The sequence below is a fragment of the Notechis scutatus genome, chromosome 4 (genome assembly GCF_049901735.1).
Source record: "Notechis scutatus isolate UNSWTSFEM ecotype Mainland chromosome 4, rNotScu1.2, whole genome shotgun sequence".
Lineage (NCBI taxonomy): Eukaryota > Metazoa > Chordata > Lepidosauria > Squamata > Elapidae > Notechis > Notechis scutatus.
Window position 1 is genome coordinate 78,645,302 of NC_142012.1, and position 20,316 is coordinate 78,665,617.

General features: G+C 41.2%; 1 protein-coding gene across 3 annotated transcripts in view; it reads left to right on the forward strand.

Moving 5' to 3' along the window:
- Positions 1 to 20,316, forward strand: part of LRMDA (leucine rich melanocyte differentiation associated) — an 853,545-nt gene that overhangs the window by 463,337 nt on the left and 369,892 nt on the right. For 2 of the 3 annotated variants that reach the window (XM_087963895.1, XM_087963896.1), the window contains exon 3: positions 19,996 to 20,127. The exons of the other annotated variant lie outside the window; for it this stretch is intronic. In XM_087963895.1, the coding sequence (XP_087820021.1) occupies positions 19,996 to 20,127 (132 nt within the window). The remainder of the gene's footprint in view (positions 1 to 19,995; positions 20,128 to 20,316) is intronic. 3 annotated transcript variants of the gene reach the window in all.

A 20,316-nucleotide genomic window follows, 5' to 3' on the forward strand; every position in this document is an offset into this window, starting at 1 on the left:
TTGTCCTGCCCTCAGGTGCTTTGGAGAATAGCTTGACTCCCTCTTCTTTGTGGCAGCCCCTGAGATATCAGAACACTGTTATCATGTCACCCCTGGTCCTTCTTTTCATTAGACTAGACATACCCAGTTCCTTCAACTGTTCTTCATATGTTTTAGCCTCCAGTTTGTTTGGTTTTGTCTCTTTATGAAGTTGTTTTTTTGTTGTTGTTATCATTATGATTTTGAGATGGGCATCCACATACACTGAAGTATGTATTAAAAATGGATTTTGTTAGAGGTGTTTGTTTGCAAACTATGAACATGAGGCAAGACTGCAACAGTCTCTGTTGTGAATTCTCTATTCTCCCAGGTAAATCATACAAGAAACACAAGATGAGCTATTTTATTTTGTAAGGCTGCATTAACAGAAGTTTGCAAGTCTGAAAGTGTAAATCTCCCACCATGTTTTTTTTTTCTAATTTGATTAGTTGTTTTTTGTTTCTGGCTAATGTGATGACTTAGGGCAGATTTGTTTATTTGTATCCCACCCTTATTATTTTTTTAACTCAAAATGACAAATATATTCAACACAGCTTCTTCCTCTTCTTCTTTTCCCCACAACAACAACTCTGTGTGGTGAGTTGAGCTGAGATCCAGTTGGCTTTCATGCAACAACAACCCAGTTGGAGCCTTTTCACGTTTCTTTCTCTGTCTGTTTCTCAGTTGTGGACTTCTTTTATCTGACTGCTTGCCTTCAGAAGTTGTGGGAGCTTTATCGCTGGAGGCTTTCAAGAAGAGACTGGACATAAATGGTATAGGGTCTCCTGCTTGGGTGGGGTGGGGTTGACTAGATGACCTACAAGGTCCTTTCCAACTCTGTTAATCTGTTATCTTCCTCCACCCGTCTTCCAAGGTCACTCTCACATTCCATTCCATCCCTTCAGTCCCAAAATCTGAGAAGGCTTTCCATCTTTCTTAAAGTCACCAGGATTGCATTGAGGTTGTTTCAAATTAGAATACAGATATAGATACAGATTAACAGAGTTGGAAGGGACCTTCTAGGTCATCTAGTCCCACCCTCCCCGCGTTCCAAGTAGGAGACCCTACACCATTTCTGAAAAAATATGGATTTGGACTATATGGTTTCAATGGCCACTTCATTACAGAGCTTCCTGTAGGACAGTGCTGGAAAAGTTTGTAGATCTGTAGAGCAAAATGTGACGCCGTGATTAGATGCTAGCTACCATCCAACTTTAAACATTTGGGTTTTTGTTATTGTGTATGTTCCCTTACCCCCAAAGTATTTCTTGCCTCTTGGACTTGCAATGCAGCATTCACTCAGGCTGCCCTATATCTTGACATGGGCCCAACACCTATTACTCCTAGCAGATGTGCTTGCATTAGGACTTGCAAATAGGTCCTAGTGTGTCTAATGATATGTTAGCCTCTCATACCAGTATGTGTGATTCCTGATCTGTTGTAGCTAGCAAGGGCCTTTACAGCCCTGTTTTTGTGGGCGACCCTTTTTCTGCGAGAAGCTTTGTTTAATTTTTTTTTCTTTAAATCAGTGGGATCCCAAACTGTCATGAAATTCATGAAATTACAGGATTCACGCCCCACTAATTTGACTGTAAGATCAAAAGCTCCGCTGTCTTCTCAGGTTGTATCATATGCCTTCTTTTTCTTTGCAACAAGTGATGATTGAATCTTCATTTGCATTAGCCATGCTGTGTGTGAAAACTTTTGCCAAGTTGTCTCAAGATATCTTCGGGGTCTTTTTTTTTTTTTTTTGTAAACAACAACAATGACAACACCCAAAGCACAAAGTTTCTTTTCTTTTCTTTTTTTTAAATAACGTGTTTGTACTTTGCCCCATAGCCTCCCGGAGAGGGGAATGAAAACAACCCTTTCCATTATTTATTGTCCAAATTGTCAGTTTGATTAGTTGCCTCTCACCCATCTTAAGGGAGCAGTGGATCATTAAATGATGTCCATGGTTAAATGTTGAAGTCCTGCCTTGTGCCTCTTAATGCATAATTGGGCTGTCTCTTAATACATACAGAGGCACTTGTTTCTGAATATAAAACCTGCCCCTCAACAGGTCAGCAAGATAGTGGAAACCTGCTTGTTGTCTGACTTTGCCTTGCCAAATAATGGAGTCACTAATCTACTTGATCTCTCCCAGTCAGATAAAGGAGAAAGTGAGGGATGCATAGATTTCAAGGATGGAAGAGCTTTGTAAAAGCAATTTCTTTGGAGGGGGTGAGGGGAAAAAAAAGAAAGAAACCTAAAGCAAAAGGCGGTTGGAAACCTTTTAATTAGTACTAATTACCTCAGCAGAAAATGTTGGGAGACGTGAAAGGATTTGTGTCAGCAAGTGAAAGATCAAAGATTGTGGTGCTTGCATTTTCATCTGTGGGCTATATATATATATATATATATATATATATATATATATATATATATATATATATATATAAAAGAGGAGGAAGAGGGGGATAATGGAGCCCATGAGAATGGCAATCCAGGTGGGTTGAAGGCCTTAAGCCCTTCTTTACCGCCAAGGCCTGAGGCCTAGTTCCAATTTACATAAGAAGGTGATTTAATTTTTTTAACCTATTATTTATTTAGGTTTTTTTTTTAATTGAATATCTTCCTTGGATAAGGGCAAGGGATTGTTTCCAGAAACTGTATCGCTGGCTTTTCTTTGGAAATGTTCATTCCATCCAGTGGATAGGATAAATGGATAAATTTTATTTCAAAGTTTGAGGGGAAAGGAACATGAGGATGGTTAAAGACGTGGGCTGATTGCAATCAGCAAATCAGCACCATCAAAAACTGATAAGGGACCTGAAGCAGACCCCCTCCCCTGTCTGGTTGTGAGGTGGGGTTGATGGCCTCTGTCTGTCTTAAAAGGTAAAGGTAAAGGTTCCCCTGGCACAAACGTGCTAGTTGTTCCTGGATCCAGGGGGCGGTGCTTATATCCAGGGGTTGGTGCTTATATACAAAGCCAAAGAGCCAGCACTGTCCGAAGACGTCTCCGTGGTCATGTGGCTGGCATGACTAAATGCCGAAGGCGCACGGAATGTTGTTACCTTCCCACGAAAGGTGGTCCCTATTTTTCTACTTGCATTTTTACATGCTTTCAAACTGCTAGGTTGGCAGAAGCTGGGACAAGTAACAGGAGTTCACTCCATTATGCAGCACTAGGGATTTGAACTGCCAAACTGCTGACCTTTCTGATCGACAAGCTCAGTGTCTTAGCCACTGAGCCATTGTGTCCCTATCTGTCTTACAGATAACTTTTTCTGCCCTTATAGCTCAAAGGGAATAAATGCAGGAGATGCATGTGCTGTTAGCAACATGCAGGATCCAAACACAACTCTGATGTTTCGGACCAAACCCATCTCACAGAATCTTTGACTTCTCTATAAAACTTGCAGATGTTCTCAAGGAACCAGTCTTAGCATTTTTCAGACTGTGTCCTTGAATTGGGTATATATCTAATCCAATGAAGAGAAGGACTAGGGCTGACATGATGGCAGTTTTCCAACACTTGAGGTATTGTCACAGAGAAGAGGAAGTCATCTTATTTTCCGAGCACTTGAGATAATGGATGGAAGATCATCAATGAAAGATCCAACCTAGAATTAAGGAGAAACTTCCTGCCCGTGAGAACAATTAAGCAATGGAACACCTTGCCTCCAGAAGTTGTAGGTGCTTCATTACTGGAGGTGTTTAAGAAGAGTTTGGATAGCTATTTGTCTGGAATGGCATAGAGTTCTCCTGCTTGAGGGGGGAGTTGGACCATAAGACCTCCAAGTCCCTTGTGATTCTATTATTCTGTATTCTGTCCATGTTAAGACTTAACTTAAGCAAGACTGTTTTGTAGGGAAAGTAATCTCCTGCTGTTCTCCAGGCCATAACCTATATCATCTTCTATCTGTTGTGGACTATTTACAATGAGATGATGGAACCAACTGCCTATTTATTCCTGCACTCTTAAAATAGATGCCCTCCTTTGATTATTGTGGCCAAGAGCACTTAATTTGGCTATTCAGTATCAGCATTTCAATTTGGATATGCCTTTTGAGCATGCATGCTGGACTTTTAGAGAGACAGTTGGGTTATACCTTTACTGCAACTAGAACACCAGCCTTCAAGAAAATGGCAGCAGACATGGATAGTAAGGAGGTTAGGGAGGAACATGGGCCAGTCCTGGAGTCTGGGGAAGGCTCTGATGAGAAGGCTCTGCATCGGAGGCAGAGATGGGGCCAGGGACAATTATCAGCTGCCTTTGGAGTCAGAGATCAGTGGGGCAGAAGAACAGCTGGAGCCTGTTTCCAGTGTGCGCATGTGCAGAGTGGCCAGAAGAAGGGAACAGTGAGGAACAAGGGCTGAATTGGGAGCAAAGCCATAGGTGGACAGTGAATGCCGCCTCCCATAGGGAATAAAAGAGGAGCAAAAGGGGAATGGTGTTTGCAGGAGACAATTAGTTCAAATCATTAGGGTGAAGATCTGTTCCTGACTCCTTGCCAAATAATTGCTGCTACAGCATGGTGTTTGGGAGATATCAGCCTGGCAACTCTCCAAGTCTGATAAAGGTCTGCAGTTGTGAAATCTCTTGAAAGACTGTTGGCTGGGACTTTGCTGGAGAGGAATTCCCTTTAACTTAAATAAAAGAGGTTTTATTGGGACGAGGAGTCTACTTCATGATCTTGGGAAGCCTAGGTCAGAACACTCATGTCCATGCATCTCATGTTTGCAAGTGAATTCTTGAAAGAAACCCTGGTCTTGTTAACGAAGAACATATATCAGCAAAATGAAATTTCTAAATCTCCTATCATATCCATACACCCTACCAGGACTGGCAGGTGGGTGTACTCATCTATTTGGGAGTCTCCTCTGATGGAACTTAAGACTTGTGCCTTCTCTAAGGTAATGCCTATCCTATGGGAAATCTCCCAAAGAAGTGGATGGCCCCAAAGATTGGACAGCCATTTGTCCAGAGTATAATAGGGTCTCCTGCTTGTGTAGGGGATTGGACTAGAAGACCTCCAAGGACCCTTCCAACTCCGTTATTCTGAATCCTGTTACTCTTTCATAAGACCTCGTCATTCTCCCAGGTTTTTGGACTGGAGGTTAAATTAACCCAGCCCTACATTTGTTTTGTTTTGCAATTGGCTTTGTTCCGGTTCTAGAACTAGAATTGAAAAAGTTTTTAGATTCACACATTGTTGTTGTTGTTAGTTGTGAAATCATGTCTGACCCATTGCAACCCCTCCAGGTCTTCCTGTCCTCTACCATCCTTCGGAGTCCATTTAAGCACACCCCAACTGCTTCAGGGACTCCATCCAGCCACCTCCTTCTCTGCTGTCCCCTTCTTCTTCTTCTTTTGCACCCAATCTTTCTCAACATTAGGCTCTTCTCCAGTGAGTCCTTCCTTCCTTCTGATGAAGTGGACAAAGTCTTTGAGTTTCCTCTTCAGGATCTGGCCTTCTCAAGAGCAGTCAGGGTTGATCTCCTCTAGGACTGAGCGGTTTAATCACCTTGCAGTCCAAGGGCCTTGCAGGATTCTTCTCCAGCACCAGAGTTCAAAGGCCTCCATTCTTTGGCGCTCAGCCTTCCTTATGGTCCAGCTTTCACAGCCCTACATTGCAACTGGAAAAACCATAGCCTTGATTCATGCATATGTTTACCTTAAATGCTTATTTGTTGGTTTGGGCTATTATTTACCATTGTAATCTTGGTTTGGTTTGGACTGTATCCTTATTTGCCTACTTAAGCCACTTCTGCATTATGAGAAGAGAAACTATAGAAATTGTTTGAATGAATTGTGCACATGAATAATAAATAAATAAATTGTGCCAATATCAACTGTTTCTAAATAACCGTTGAACATTCCCTAGAAAACTGGGAATGAAGTTAAGTCACCTAGAAAAGGAATTTATGGTAGGAATAAGAACAGCAATTTTCTGGGTGAAAAAGGTGGTCTAAGAAAGTGCAGGAAGAAGAAGATGAAAGAAAGAGGAAGAGAGGTTGAACAGATGGGAAAAAACACTTGGAGGAGGTGAAGACGCTAGGGCCCATGCACAATATTTAGAGAGTGTCAAACAGAAGGTTTATGAATGGAGTGAGCAAATGTTTTTTGTTGATTTAGCCTTGGGTTAAAAACTTCAAAAGAGGGAATTTGCAGACGAGTGGCCCTGCACTGCAGGGGACCATTAAACAAACTCTGCAACTTTGAAATGTTAGGGAAACAGCAGCGTAGACCAGTATGTCTTAACTTTGGCAGCTGTAAGATGTGTGAACTTCAACTTTTGGCATTCTGGGAGCTGAAGTCCATGCCAAGGTTGAGAAACACTGATGGAAAAGGTAGAATATGAATCTGGCGTCCTGGGTTCTCCATCTTTCTCTCTCTCTCTCTCTCTCTCATGCACACATTGTTCACTTGATGTGGTTCAATCCAGAATATCTGTATTGTGGTACCTTCTATTCACAATGCCAGAAGAGGACTTCAGGGTGAGTAAACCACAAGAGCTGATTTTAAGCTGTAAGCAGGTGGGTTTTTTTAAAAAAACTTTGTTTTCTCTGGCGCTCCTCTTTGTCACCTCCATTTCAGACTGCCTTCTCATCTTTGGGGCCACCCTATGCAAGTTGTATAACTCCTAGTAAAGCATGTCCCAGCATTAATTTGTAACCAGATAATCCTTAGTAATACCAAAATTTCCAAGTGTCAGTTTCCCTCAATAAGAATTAAGGCTCATGTAGCCCTTACTTTAATGCTTTAAAAAGCTATGTTTAGTTATGTTTAGTTTTCGATAAGAGAATGAGACAGTTGGAATGAGTGAACAGTAACTTCAATAACTTCTGGAATTGTGCAGTGTCTCCTCCTTCAGCAGGAGGTGGGATAGAAGACCTCTAGTCTTCCAGTTGTGTTATTTTTATTATTCCATTTGAACTTTCTAAAGCATCAGTTAACATTCATATTTAATTGCAAGTTTTTGTTGTTACTTATAAACTATTCCCTGAGATTTAAATCAAGAGAAACTATGACAGAACCTAGCATCATTGGTATTGGTATTATTATTCATTTTGGCTTTGAAATGTGACAAATTCAGCACATCATATGTGTTAAATATCTTAATCTGGTAAAGCTATTTTCAGTTCTTATTAGAGCAAGTTAAAAGTGAATGGATGGATGGATGGATGGATGGATGGATGGATGGATGGATGGATGGATAACTGCTTGGCCAGCTTGAGGATAAATAGAAAGGTAGGCATTGTGTGTGTATAACAATATTGCACATTATTTTCTAGGGCTGCTGTTGATTTCCAAGTTTCTATATTTTCCGGTCCTCTCCCCAATCAATTCTATTGACCAGTAAAAATAGTAAAGTTTAACTCTCATTAATCAATCACTTAACCTGTTTTCTACATGCTTTCAATAGGCTATAACTTCTGCAGCTTTTTCTAAAAAAAAGAAAAACAAACTGCCTTGCTACGCAGAACTCTAATCTGTTCAGTTTGGGGAATAGCTCTAAGACGTGGGTTCTTTTCCTTCCTTTGCTGAGAAAACAGTGATTAATAAACCAGATCATGGCTTGTGCTCTTCTTTTGAGTGCCTGGTGGGACCGCTTTCAGGGAGGTTCAGCCAGGCAGATCCTTTTGTCCCATTACAGAGATCAAGGGAGTGAAAAAACCACACCGCCAGGATTAAGCCAGGTCAACCCGAGGCAATGGCTTGACATAAAACTCTGGCACTGGAAGGTGACAGAGAGACAGAGAAGGGTGTTTCCACCCCCCTCCCCCCCAAAAAAAGTCTGCTTTGTCAAAAGCTTCAGTCCCTTCTCACCTACAGGCCACTTCTGCTGATCCCAGCTCATTAATTGAACTGGAGAGCCGCCTTGACCTGGGCTGGGTTCTTTTGAAGTTAATGTCCTCTGTTGCAGAAGGAAATAATTTTCTGCCTGATTCAATGAGCCATCAGTAGCGCTAGCGGGGCCCAAATGACATGTGAGAATATTAACCTCCTACCTTGAAAAGCTGTGAATCTTGAGAGGCAGACTATAATCAGCCTCACTCACTTGCCTCTCTCTCTCTCTCTCTCTCTCTCCTCTCCGCGCTCAGATACAAGCATGGACAAGAGGCTCATTGTCAGCTGTCCTGGTGTTCGGTTCAAGCTTTCTTCAGTAGAGGGAGTTTTCCAGGATCCCCTTTGTGATTTCCATTTGCACAATGAGCTATTGAGTTGAGGACCAAACAGGTGCCTCTGCACAAACCGTGACATTTGGTTGCATATCAGGATGGTTAGATTTTTGTAGCCACTTAAGTGCAACCCAGCAGTGACCCCCCCCAAAAAAAAAAAAAGCCAAAGCCATTCTAGGCTGCATCAATATTAGAATGTGCTGTCATCAGATACCTGGATCATACCATCATATGTGGTGGATGTGTGTGGAAGCCAAAAGATACTGGCCTAAAATTCATACATGGCTGGAAAAAATGACAAAACAGCATATAGACTTGAAACCAGAGATATTTTTTATTGGGTATCTTACCTGAAGATTACAACAGAAAATTGACATATTTGATTATTAACGTTTTAACTGCAGCTAGAATTGTATTCGCTCAAAATTGGAAAAATGAAAACAATTCCAATAGAGGAGGAGGTGATGAAGAAAATAATAGAATGTGCTGAGATGTGTAGATTGACACTGGCAATTAGAGAGCAAGAAGAAAAAGAATATTATAAGATATGGGATATATATTTATCAATGGTTAGATAGAAAAATAGAAAAATGAAATATATTACAATATAAATATAATACAATAGTAAATATAAAATAATGGTAATGATATGTTTTAATTGATCATTATGGAAGCAAGTATAATATAAGATAGAATTTATATAAATTTGAGATTTGCTCAAAAAGGATAATGCGAACTTGCAACTAAAGTCTAATGATGATGTAATGATAACATAACATGATATGGAAAGTTGATTAATATAATATGAATATAAATTTAAATCTAAGAGGGAGGACGATAGATATGGTACACAAAAAAATAGGTACCAACCGACACACTGTACAAGTGAAAGAAGATTTTATTTGTTGTTTTGTGTTTATGTTTGATTGTTTGTTGTCAAAAAATAAAAAAAAAATGTTTTACAAAAAAAATATTAGAATGTGCAGAAATGAATAGTTTAACACTTGCAATTAAAGAGAAGGAGCAAACTGAATATTATAAGATAGGGGAGCTATTTTATCGATGGCTAGGGAAAAAGCTAGAAATAGCTAATAGATTAGTGAAATATAGAAAATATGTTAATAGAATTAAACAAGTTAAGAAGAGGAGTGTTATAGTAATAGAGATATTATGTATATTAACAAGATAAGAATAGAGAATTAATACTAAAGTAATGAACATGGATGTAAACTTTAATTGTTACTGCAAAAGGTATTTGTACCCAGGCGACACACTGTTAAGTGGAAGATGAACTGTACAGTATGTACTCTAAATAAAATAAAATAAAATAATTAAGGAAAACCAGTGTGGTGGCATCAACACCACAAGAAGTAATAGTACCACTCTATATTGCGCTAGTGAGGCCACATTTGGAATACTGAGTCCAATTCTGGTCGCGGAGGTACACAAAAGATGCGCAGGCCCTAGAAAGAGTGGGATACAAAAAAAAATTATTACTACTAGTTCTGTGGGCGTGGCTTGGCGGGCGTGGCAGGGGAAGGTCACTGCAAAATCCCCATTCCCTCCCCACTCCATTAACCTGATTTCCAGCTCCATTCTCCTGTGCAGGGCAACCAAAGAAGACCCAGCCAATAAGCCGGGACTCAAGAGGCGGAGAATAGATGGGGGCGGGGCCAGCCAGAGGTGGGATTTACCGGTTCTCAGAACTACTCAAAATTTCCGCTACCGGTTCTCCAGAACTGGTCAGAACCAGCTGAATGCCACATCTGCAGCTCTCCGTTATGCACATATGAAGCCCGTCATTCCTCCAGCGACGGGCCATTCATCAAACATTTATTGTTTGCCCTCTGAGCCGCCCGTCAATTTGCTTGCTACTGCCCAGCCTTGGTTGTGTTGGAAGATGGGAGAAAAATAAATTTCTTTCTCTTCCTCCTTCCAGCTCTTCCTCCCCAGCCCGATCCGTTTGTTGATTGTCTTGTCCCCTCTGTTCTTCTCCCTCATCCATGAAAGGGAGGAGGTGATGTGTGCAAGGTAATTCTAAAATTATACTTCTGCTATTAAATGCAGCTATCCAAGACATATTGGACGTACAAGGCCAGCAATGTGAGCAAAACATCCTGAGGTTCTTCCTCATCTTCAGGAGTTTATTAATATCTAGAAAAGCCAAAAGAGGACTGTTTTGATGTCATCACAGAAATGATACAGTTGCATCATTTTATGAGGTTAAGTTGCATAATTATATCATTACATAAATAGCATAACATTGATGCGTAGTTCATTGTTTCTGTAATGACAAAATTATGCAAATGACATAAATCCCAAAATAAATTTTGCTTATTGACTTCTACTAGTGCTGCTGCTGCTGCTGCTGCTACTACTACTACTACTACTACTATTTGTACTACTACTACTACTACTACTTATATACTTTTATTAATTAAACATGAAACTCAGTCAACTTCACATTTAAAAATGTATCGCAAATATCATTGACTGGCACTGATGGCTGATATGAGTTGCTGCCAGCATCCTGAGTATCAACGAAGTATCTTCTGAAAATGTATGATGTTCCAAGTAGCACATTTTTTTTTCAGTTCCACTGGTGTTATTGCAGGAAGCTGCAGTTTCTTGATGTATTTTGTAAAATTCTTGGACATGGTACCTAGTACACCAATTACAATGGGTATCACTGTTATATGTTTCATCCATAATCGCGTAGTTTTGATGGCCAGGTCGCGATATTTTGTGATTTTTTTTCCAGTTCTTTCTTTTTGACTCTGACATCTCCTGGTACAGCAATATCAATAAATTGTACGTTTCGGTTTTCGACAACTGTGATATCTGGCGTGTTGTGTTCCAAATGTTGATCCATCTGTATTCGAAAGTCCCAATTATTGGGGTTGTTGTTGTTGTTATTATTATTATTATTATTATTATTATTATTATTATTATTATTATTAATCTTTGGTGAGATTCACAGCCTTTGGGGCTGGTTGGTAGCTCGTCAGCTCAAGTCCTAACCAAGGACCTAGGAACTGTTAAAGTAGCGTCGGAGGATATAAACTGTTCCAAGTAGGGTGTGTTTTTGTAGAATCAAGGTATTCATTATTATTATTACTATTATTACTATTATTACTATTATTACTATTATTACTATTAATCACACAATCAGCTAGATGTTCAGACTGGATTTAGCATTTTTGTCTATCTATCAAGTCCTTACCAAGGACTTGGGATAGGCAGGTATGGATGTTTGACAATGTTACAGATAACATCTAAGATTAGAAGCTGATGTAATCAAAGCTGCCTTCTGCAATTGACTGATGGCGAATTTGTCAATGCCACTGGCATTCAAATGGTGCTGCAGTTGTTTTGGGATTGCACCCAAGGGGCCTATTACTATTGGTACCACCCTTGCTTACCTTTGCCTCAGTTGTTCTATTTCTATTTGTAGGTCTTTGTATTTTGTTATCTTCTTCAATTCTTTTTCTTTTATTCTGTTGTCTCCAGGCATGGCCACACCCACTATTCAGATTGTTCTGTCTTTCTTATTGACAAGTCTGGGTTTTTATGTGGCAGGTGCCTATCTGTTTGAATTCAGATGTCTGTCTTCTGAACTCTAATACCTGTCTGTTTAAATTCTGTACTACTACTACTACTACTACTACTACTACTACTGTTGTTGTTGTTGTTATTATTATTATTATTATTATTATTATTATTATTATTATTATTATTATTATTATTATTATTATTATTTTCACAGTCTGGGTCTGATAAAATCTTAACAGTTCAACTCCTAACTAAGGACCTAAGAGCTGTTAAGTTAGCATTTGTCATCTGAGTATATAGGCAGTTGTTATTGTTGTTATGATGATGATGATGATGATCATCATCATCATCATCATTATTACATTATTGTTGTTGCCTCATGGTCCAGGAAAGTGGAGCTTTACTGTCAAACTACACAATGCAACCTTAGTAGCCAAGATCTATTTCTACTGGCCAACATTCATACATAAATCTGGGTTCTCTGAAAAGCTGTCTCTGAAAACCAAAAACAAACCTTGTTCCCTTTCTGGAAAGCCCCAGCATAGTAAACCCTAGGAGTTTGTCTTTCCCAGGCAAATCTGCTCTGTACCTTTTTATTTTTTTCTATAGCATTTTGTTTCTTTGCATTCCAGTGTTTAATTGATTGTTTGCTATTATTGTTTTTGCTGTTGCTCAGTCAACTCTTTATGACCCCATGGACTACAACATGCCACTGTCCTCTACTGTCTCTTGGAGTTTGCCCAAAATAATGTCCATTGCATCGATGACACTACCCAACCATCTCATCTTCTACCTTCCCTTTCTCCTTTTGCCTTCCATCTTTTCCAACATTGGGGTCTTCTCCAAGGAGTCCTCACTTCTCTTTTGGTGGCCAAAATATTTGAGCTTCAGCTTCAGGATCTGTCCTTCCAAAGGACAGTCAGGGTTGAGTCCCTTTAAGATTGACCCATTTGATCTCCTTGGAGTCCAAGGGACTCTCAAGAGTCTTCTCCAACACCACAATTATTTATTACCTTAACCAAAATAACATAATACAAAGACTGAGTGGTTGGCCATGGCAAGTTTTCTTGCAGCAAGTTGTCCCATGACGAGTTGGCCATAGCAAGTTGTGCTGAAGCAAGTTGGCCATGGAAGTTTTCTTGGGGCAAGTTGGCCATGGCAAGTTGTCCCAGGGCGAGTTGGCCATTGTGAGTTGCCCCAGGGCAAGTTGGCCATGGCTAGTTGGCCTTGGTGAGTTGTGCTGGGGCAAGTTGGCTTGAACAAGACGGCCATGGCGAGTTGGCTTTGGCGATCAGTTTTTCTCAAGGACAGTGGATTTTTTTCCCATATGCCAAATGTGATTTTGGCAACTAGTTTGAGAGCATTAAAAGAGCAATGCACATGGGTGGCAATTTTGCCCATTTCATTACCTTCTCCATCTCATCCCTCTGCTCAAGCATGTTTTTTAATTTAAAAAAGTGCTTCAGAAAGAAAATGTAGATATGTATTCACTCAGTGTAGGGAATTGGCCGCTTAGGGACAAGAAGCAGAAATTCGTTCTGAGAAAGGCCCCTGACCACAACTTTGGAAAGTGTTAAATATTTTAGATCTTCCCTTAAGTGTCAGGGGCATAATATATAAATGTAATCAACGTTTACCCATCTAGGCTGATTGGAGCTGAATAATGAGGAAGTTTATATCCTTTTGATTATTATTTTTTTAAAAAATAACACTACTTACAGTTCTGCTTCCTTTTTAAATTTAACACCGTCTCCTGGCTGGTTTTCCACCACACCCCCTCCACTTATACAGAAATCAAAACCCCTCTGCCCAATTTGGCACACCAGGACAGGGTGTTGATTGGCGTTTGCCGTACAGGCCTCCCCAAGAAATTGCCACCTCCAAGACTACTTCAGGATAAAAGTGAAGCGAAGAAAGAATCCCACTTCCGATGATGACCCAATTATGAGATGCGGCTACACAGAAGGCCGACTTCCCGATTCGTTCAAGGACTTCAAGGCAGGCAGAAAGCTTTGGAAGATGGTTGCTTTCGACAGGCCTTTTTTTTTGTCTTTGGCTGCAGGAGTCCCTAAATCCCTACGAAGGTTGGAACTGCTTTGCTTGCTCAGCACAGTGTTTTTGTAAGCTAATGAGGGCAAAGCGTGAGCCATGGGGCAATGATGCTGCGCTATTAGCTGTGACAGAGAGCTTGATCATAATTATCTTAACGAGGATAGGGTTAATTACAGTGGAAACGTAAAGTTCTTTCTGCCCGGAATCAGGCAGAGCTGAATGCGTTGTGATGTTTTGTCATTTTGATGTGACTTTGGAAACAGCACGGAGGGAAATCTCTTGGCAACCGTTGGCTCCCCTCTGGGGGTGGGTGGGTGGGTAGGAGGGAGGCTGGCAACGAGGTAACCGAGATGGTACCTGTGGGCGAGATAATGGGCAGCTTTCCTGTCATTAGAGCAGGGAAGAGATCAACCTGCGAGGCATTTGAGTGAGGCTGATTAGCCTTTAAGCCAACCAGGGAGACAGTCTAACTGACACCGCTCCCTAAGCCGGGATACCATTCACAGCATTGAACTGGGGCCTTGCTGCTTTTAATTCACTAAGACAGACAGACAGGTAGGCAGGCAGACAAACAGAGGATAGATAGACGCATGGATGGATAGATAGACAGATGGACGGACAGGCGGGCAGGCAGGCAGACAAATGATAGATAGATAGGTAGATGGATGGATGGATGGATGGATGGGCAGGTGAACAGGCAGGCAGGCAGACAGACAGGAAGACAGGAAGTCAGGCAGGCAGGAAGGCAGGCAGGCAGGAAGACAGGCAGGAGGACAGGAAGGACAGGAAGACAGGCAGACCCTCTGCTTGTAAGCTTCGCAGTTGTTGTTTTTTTTGGAGAGAGTTGTTAATAACAGAAATATCCCACATGCCGGAAAAGCAGATTCCTAATATCCAGCCAAGGAGGGATGCTAATCCAGTCTCCTTGAAAAACGTTTCTCTGCCAAAGCATTTACTCCGCAGCCAGTTTCACAGCCTCTGGGGCGAACACTTGTTCATTTGGCTGATCTCTGCACAGGAGACAGGAAGCTGAAGTGGATAAAAAGTCCAGAGGTTCAAAAAAAAATCAGATGCCGACTAGATTTGAAGAAAGATTTGGGAAACGGTTTTCCCTGCTCTTGTTTCAAATGTGTTACCAGATGCCCTCTTTCTTTCTCTCTCTCTCCTTTTGAGTGAGGTTGTGTGCCATCTGTCCAGCCATTTTGGGAGGTTTTGGTTTTTTTTTAATTTTTTGCTCTTTTGACCATCTTGCTGATGGTTCGCAGGTGCTCTTAAGGGTATTATATTTGCATATTTGTATCAGAGGTTTCAATAATGGTGTCTGTTTTGAAACTGAACCCCAGCAAAGGTCATTTTCTTTGGTATGCCCAAAAGTTCAGTAGCGCTGGGCGGCTGTTGGCCTTTCCTGAAACTTGATCTTGAAAATGTGAAAATAATAATTATAACAACCACCCCAACAACTATTATTTAGTAATATCCTGAATATTGGGTATAACCATACCACGGACATTTTATAGAGAAAGGCTGGGCATTACTATGTAATAAAAGTCTGTTATAATCTAAAAGTAATTTTGGGGAGTGAATGTTCTTCTAAGTGATTTACAAAAAAAAGTTTAGAATATTTTAGAGCAGTGGTCACCAACCAGTGGGCCAGAGACCACTGGTGGTCTGCGAGAAAATTTTGGTGGTCCGCAGAGAAATGTCACCCCCAAAGCAATTAATCCAGGCTGCGCGGGAACACAAGGCTGCGCCACCCACATGGCCCATGGGAACACAAGGCTTGCATTGCTTGCATTGCGAACAACATGAGGTATTGAGGGGAGGGGGGAAAGGATGGGGGGAACTTGTCCTATGTGCCCCATGCGCCTCGTCTGGCCACTGGGTTGCTTCTTTCCACTTCTTTCTTCTTCTGCTTTTGGCTGCACGCAAGGAAAGTAGCAAAAGTCTTTCTTTCTCTCTCCCAAACTCTGCCAATTAGTCTTTGGGACCCTGCAAGGCATCCTGCTCCAAGAGGCTGCGTCAGTGCAACAAGTCTCACAAAGACTTATTTCTGGCGGAGTTTGGGGGAGAGAAAGAAAGATTTCTGCTGCTTCTGCTGTTTTCCTTGCATGAAGCCAAAAGTCTCTCTCTTTCTCTCTCCCCCCCTGAGAATGGAGTTTGAGACGGTATCCTGCGATCCCAAATAAAAAATGATCAATCAGTAGGAAAATGGGGTGGGGAATTTTCCTGCAGACTTTTTTGGGGATTTTCCCAGGTTCTCTGGTCTGCAGGATTTAAAATTATGAGTTTGGTTGTCCCTGAGGTCCAAAAGGTTGGCGACTCCTGCTTTAGAGAGTATAATAATATAAACAGAATAACAGAGTTGGAAGGGACTGTTAGGGATATACACCCTAGCAGAACCTGCACGGAAGTCAGGCAGGCAGGCAAATATGTGAGACAAACGTTTTTGTAGCTTACACTCAGTAAAACAGATACAATGTGCTAGTTAAATAGTTTATTCCAGCAAGATTTTTAGCATAGTCAAACAGTCCATACATTATTCACTATTTCAGTCCATCCGGGGATTATTCAGTTGCAAAGTCCAGTGTCGAAAAAGAGGTCATTAAACTTACAAATATCAGTCCAGTAATATATCTCTTCGCAGTAGAGATATGAAGAAGTCAAACCTCCTTTCTTCCTTCAGCAACAGCAGAGAACACGCAGTTATCAAACCATCAACCCATCATCGTCAGCAAGCAATCCAGTAAGCCAGCAATCAATCCAGTTCTCTTGCTCCCTCTTATGGCACTTTACAGCCGCACCCAAAATTACATTGCTTTGCAGTTAAATTGACACACACTTAAACTCACTATCATAGTTTATATATATTATTTTACCCAAACTACGTTAGGTAACCTATGTTATTCCTAACAGGGACCTTGAGGGTTATCTAGTCCAACCCCCACCCAAGCAGGAGACCCTCCACTATTTCTGACAGATGGCAGTCCAGTTTCTTCTTGGAAGCTTCCACTGATGAAGCTCCCACAACTTCTGAATGCAACTTCTGTTCCATTGGTTGATTGCTCTCACTGTCAGAAAATTCCTCCTTATTTCTAGGTTGAATCTCTCCTTGTTCAGTTTCCATCCATTGTTCCTTGTCTGGCCTTCAGGTGCTTTGGAAAATAGGTTGACATTAGAATTGGTACCAGATAAGAGTCAATGGACTTCAAGGGGGTCTGGACTTAGATCTCTTACAGGATCATAGAGACTCTAAACTGATGATACGTTTGATGCCTCCCTCAGGCTCAGCTGGGTCATCTTCTATATTACCTTAAAAAATGACCTTTTTGAAAATGAATCGTTGCAATCCATTTGCATACATTAGTGTTTGTAATCTGGAATCAGGGCACCAGAGTCCTCAAACTCAACTTTGTAATGTGGCAGTAAGAATAGATGCCAATTGGGTTAATTGTACTCAGTTAAATACAATGACAAATTATAACCCAAATTTAATCAGGAATAAGCCAAAATTAATAGAATCAACCTATTTTCCAAAGCACCAGAGGACAGGACAAGAAGCTTGTATGGAAACTAATCAAGGAGAGACACAACCTAGAACTAAGGAGACATTTCCTGACAGAACAGTTAACCAGTGGAACAACTTGCCTCCAGAAATTGTAAATGCTCCAACACTGGAAGTTTTTAAGAAGAGATTGGACAACCATTTGTTTGAAATGGTATAGGGCTTCCTGCCTGAGCAGGTGGTTGGACTAGAAGACCTCCAAGGTCCCTTCCAAGTATGTTATTCTGTTAATTGAAAATATAACTTAATTATAATCCTGGTGTTACAGTTTTAAGCGTACTCCTCTCTTCATTGGAACTCAGTGGTTTTGTATTCTTTTCTTTTCCCCAAAAAAATTGAGTTGTCATGAAATACCTATTGTCTCTGTGTACATCTACAATGGTTTTTATGTACACATGTATCTGTCCTTTTTGACATACTAATTGAGTCATCTCCTTAATCATTAGTTTTGAAAGATGTTTCTCCCTGCATTCCCATAGACAGCATAATTCACGTCCCTTAGAAAAATAAATTTTGTTTTGAGTTTCCTTTACTCTGTCCTGTGTGCAATAGCCTCCTTGGTTCCTTTTGTCTTTCTACTGTTCCAACCTTTTAAATCCAGATCTTCATTTACTTCCATTTCACTTTCTGGCCCATTGGTGGCTTCTTCTGTCAAAGTAGCACATGGGATTTCAGAGGGGAGGTGCCACCGTGGTTGGTGGTCTCTCTTGTATACTCCTAATGGCGAATGTGTTGTGGCCAGCCAGCAGCCAGTGGAGCTGGAGGCAGACTCAGACAGTGAGGAAGTTGGGGAGGAACATGGGCCAGTCCAGGAGTTTGGGGAAGGCTCTGCATTGGAGGCAAAGATGGGACCAGGGCCATCCAATAGTTATCAGCTACCTTCGGAGTCGGACACCAGTGGGGTAGAAGAACAGCTGGAGCCTGTTCCCAGTGTGTGCATGCACAGAGCTGCCAGGGGAAGGAACAGTTAAGGGTCGACTTGGGAGTAAAGGCACAGGTGGACGGTGAATGGCCCCTCCCATAGGGAATAAAGAGGAGCAAAAGGGGAATGGTGTTTGCAGGAGACAATTAGTTCAATTCATTTGGGTGAAGATCTGTTCCTGACCCCTTGCCAAGTATTGTCTGCTACAGTGTGGCATTTGGAAGATATCGGCCCGGCAACTCTCCAAGCCTGATAAAGGTCTGTAGTTGTGAAATCTCTTGAAAGACTGTTAGCCGGGACTTTGCTGGAGAGGAATTCACTTTAACCTAAATAAAAGGAGGTTTATCAGGATGAGGATTCTGCTTCGTGATCTTGGGAAGCCTAGGTCAGAACAGAATGTCTTCTGTAGGCCTTGATGAAGGATGCTGAAGAGAGGAAATAATGTCACTGGGTGGTGAATAAACAGTCTCCTCCTCCATCTTCTTTAGCCATCACTGTCTATAAAACAGGGAGACAGAGATGAAGTGGTGATTCTCCTTCCTGGTAGGCAGATGAGCTCAGCTGTCACGTCAACCCCTCTCAGCAGAACTAGGTGTTGGGTAGGTGACCAAGTTGCAAATGTGCGTTGATGTGCATGCTTCATATAACATGCTGATTCTGATTTGACTGATGGGGTGCTTCTCCCACACGGCCTGTGGGAACTCGCAAAGCCACGGATGGAAATCACGAGTTAATGCCGAAATCATCATCCTTGGAAAGTGTCAAACCCGGGGATTCTGGCCTGCCACGATTCTACCAAGACTGCTTTGTTTATTTACAAGTCTCCTTTGTTTACAACCCTTGAGAGTGAGTTGTGTTGCCCTAGTTGATTATATATATATATATATATATATATATATATATATATATATATATATATATATATATATATATATATATATATATATATATATTGCCTGCTTCTTTCAATAAGGGTTATGCTGATCTAGGTTGGCGTGAGTGCACAGGTAATTATTTGTTAGGCGAAGGGATTATCTGTTCTTCGTTAGGTGGTGTGAAGTCATTCTGCATTTCTTCTCCAATGCTGACTCTTTTGTGCCTTTGAAAAGCTAGCAGAAAAGGCTGGAGCTGGACGTGTGTGTGTGTGTGTGTGTGTGTGTGTGGTGTGTGTGTGTGTTTCTATAGAGAGAGAGAGAAATGCTGCTGAGAACAATTCCTGAAGTTGAATTTATTATTGTTAGTGGCTATGATATTCCATGTCAGAAATGATGGATGACAACTTAAATTTGTGTCCTGAGAATGAAGGTGAAGTGTGACAGAGTTATTTGTCTTGGGAATGAAGGTTGGGGGTCAGGAGGGGCTGGGGTGCCTGAAGGCACGAGACGTTGACAAATTCATCCTCCCAGGGCTCATATCTGAACCTTTTTTTTTTTTTTTTTGGTTTGGGATCTTGGCTATTCACTAAGCGACCTCCATCTTTCATACTGCCAGGAAGTGAGCGATGTGTTGCAGCCTTGACACTCCTTTTCCCCACTAATTCTTGTCATTCAGCCTTCCTGACAGGCCAGAAACCCAAATTCTTCTTCTGGGTTCCGTTTCAAACCTTTTTTTAAAATAATAATAATAATAATAATATTTACTTCAGCTCATCATCAAGCTCTTGGATTGACTAGAGGGTCATTTTGGTTTTGTTTTTTTGTTTTCCCCTTCCTTGTTGCAGATCCCTGGAAGGACTGCAGGCCTTCGGATGCTTGGAAGAGCTCATTCTTGACAACAATCTTCTTGAAAGTGACCTTCGCTTGCCCAGCTTGCCACGTCTTCACACTCTGATGCTGAACAAGAACCAAATATCCTTTTGAAAACGGAGGAAGGGGAGACTCTGCCAGCTGCCCGGCAATCTCTCTGCGGCAACCCCATAAAAGAACGTAAAGTATAGTTTTAGACGCAGGCAAATCTCCTTTCTTCTCCTTAGCCAGAAGGTTTACAGTGGTTCTTTCATAAGCAGGATGCCTTGCTCTCTTTTTCCTCTAAAACAAGGGGG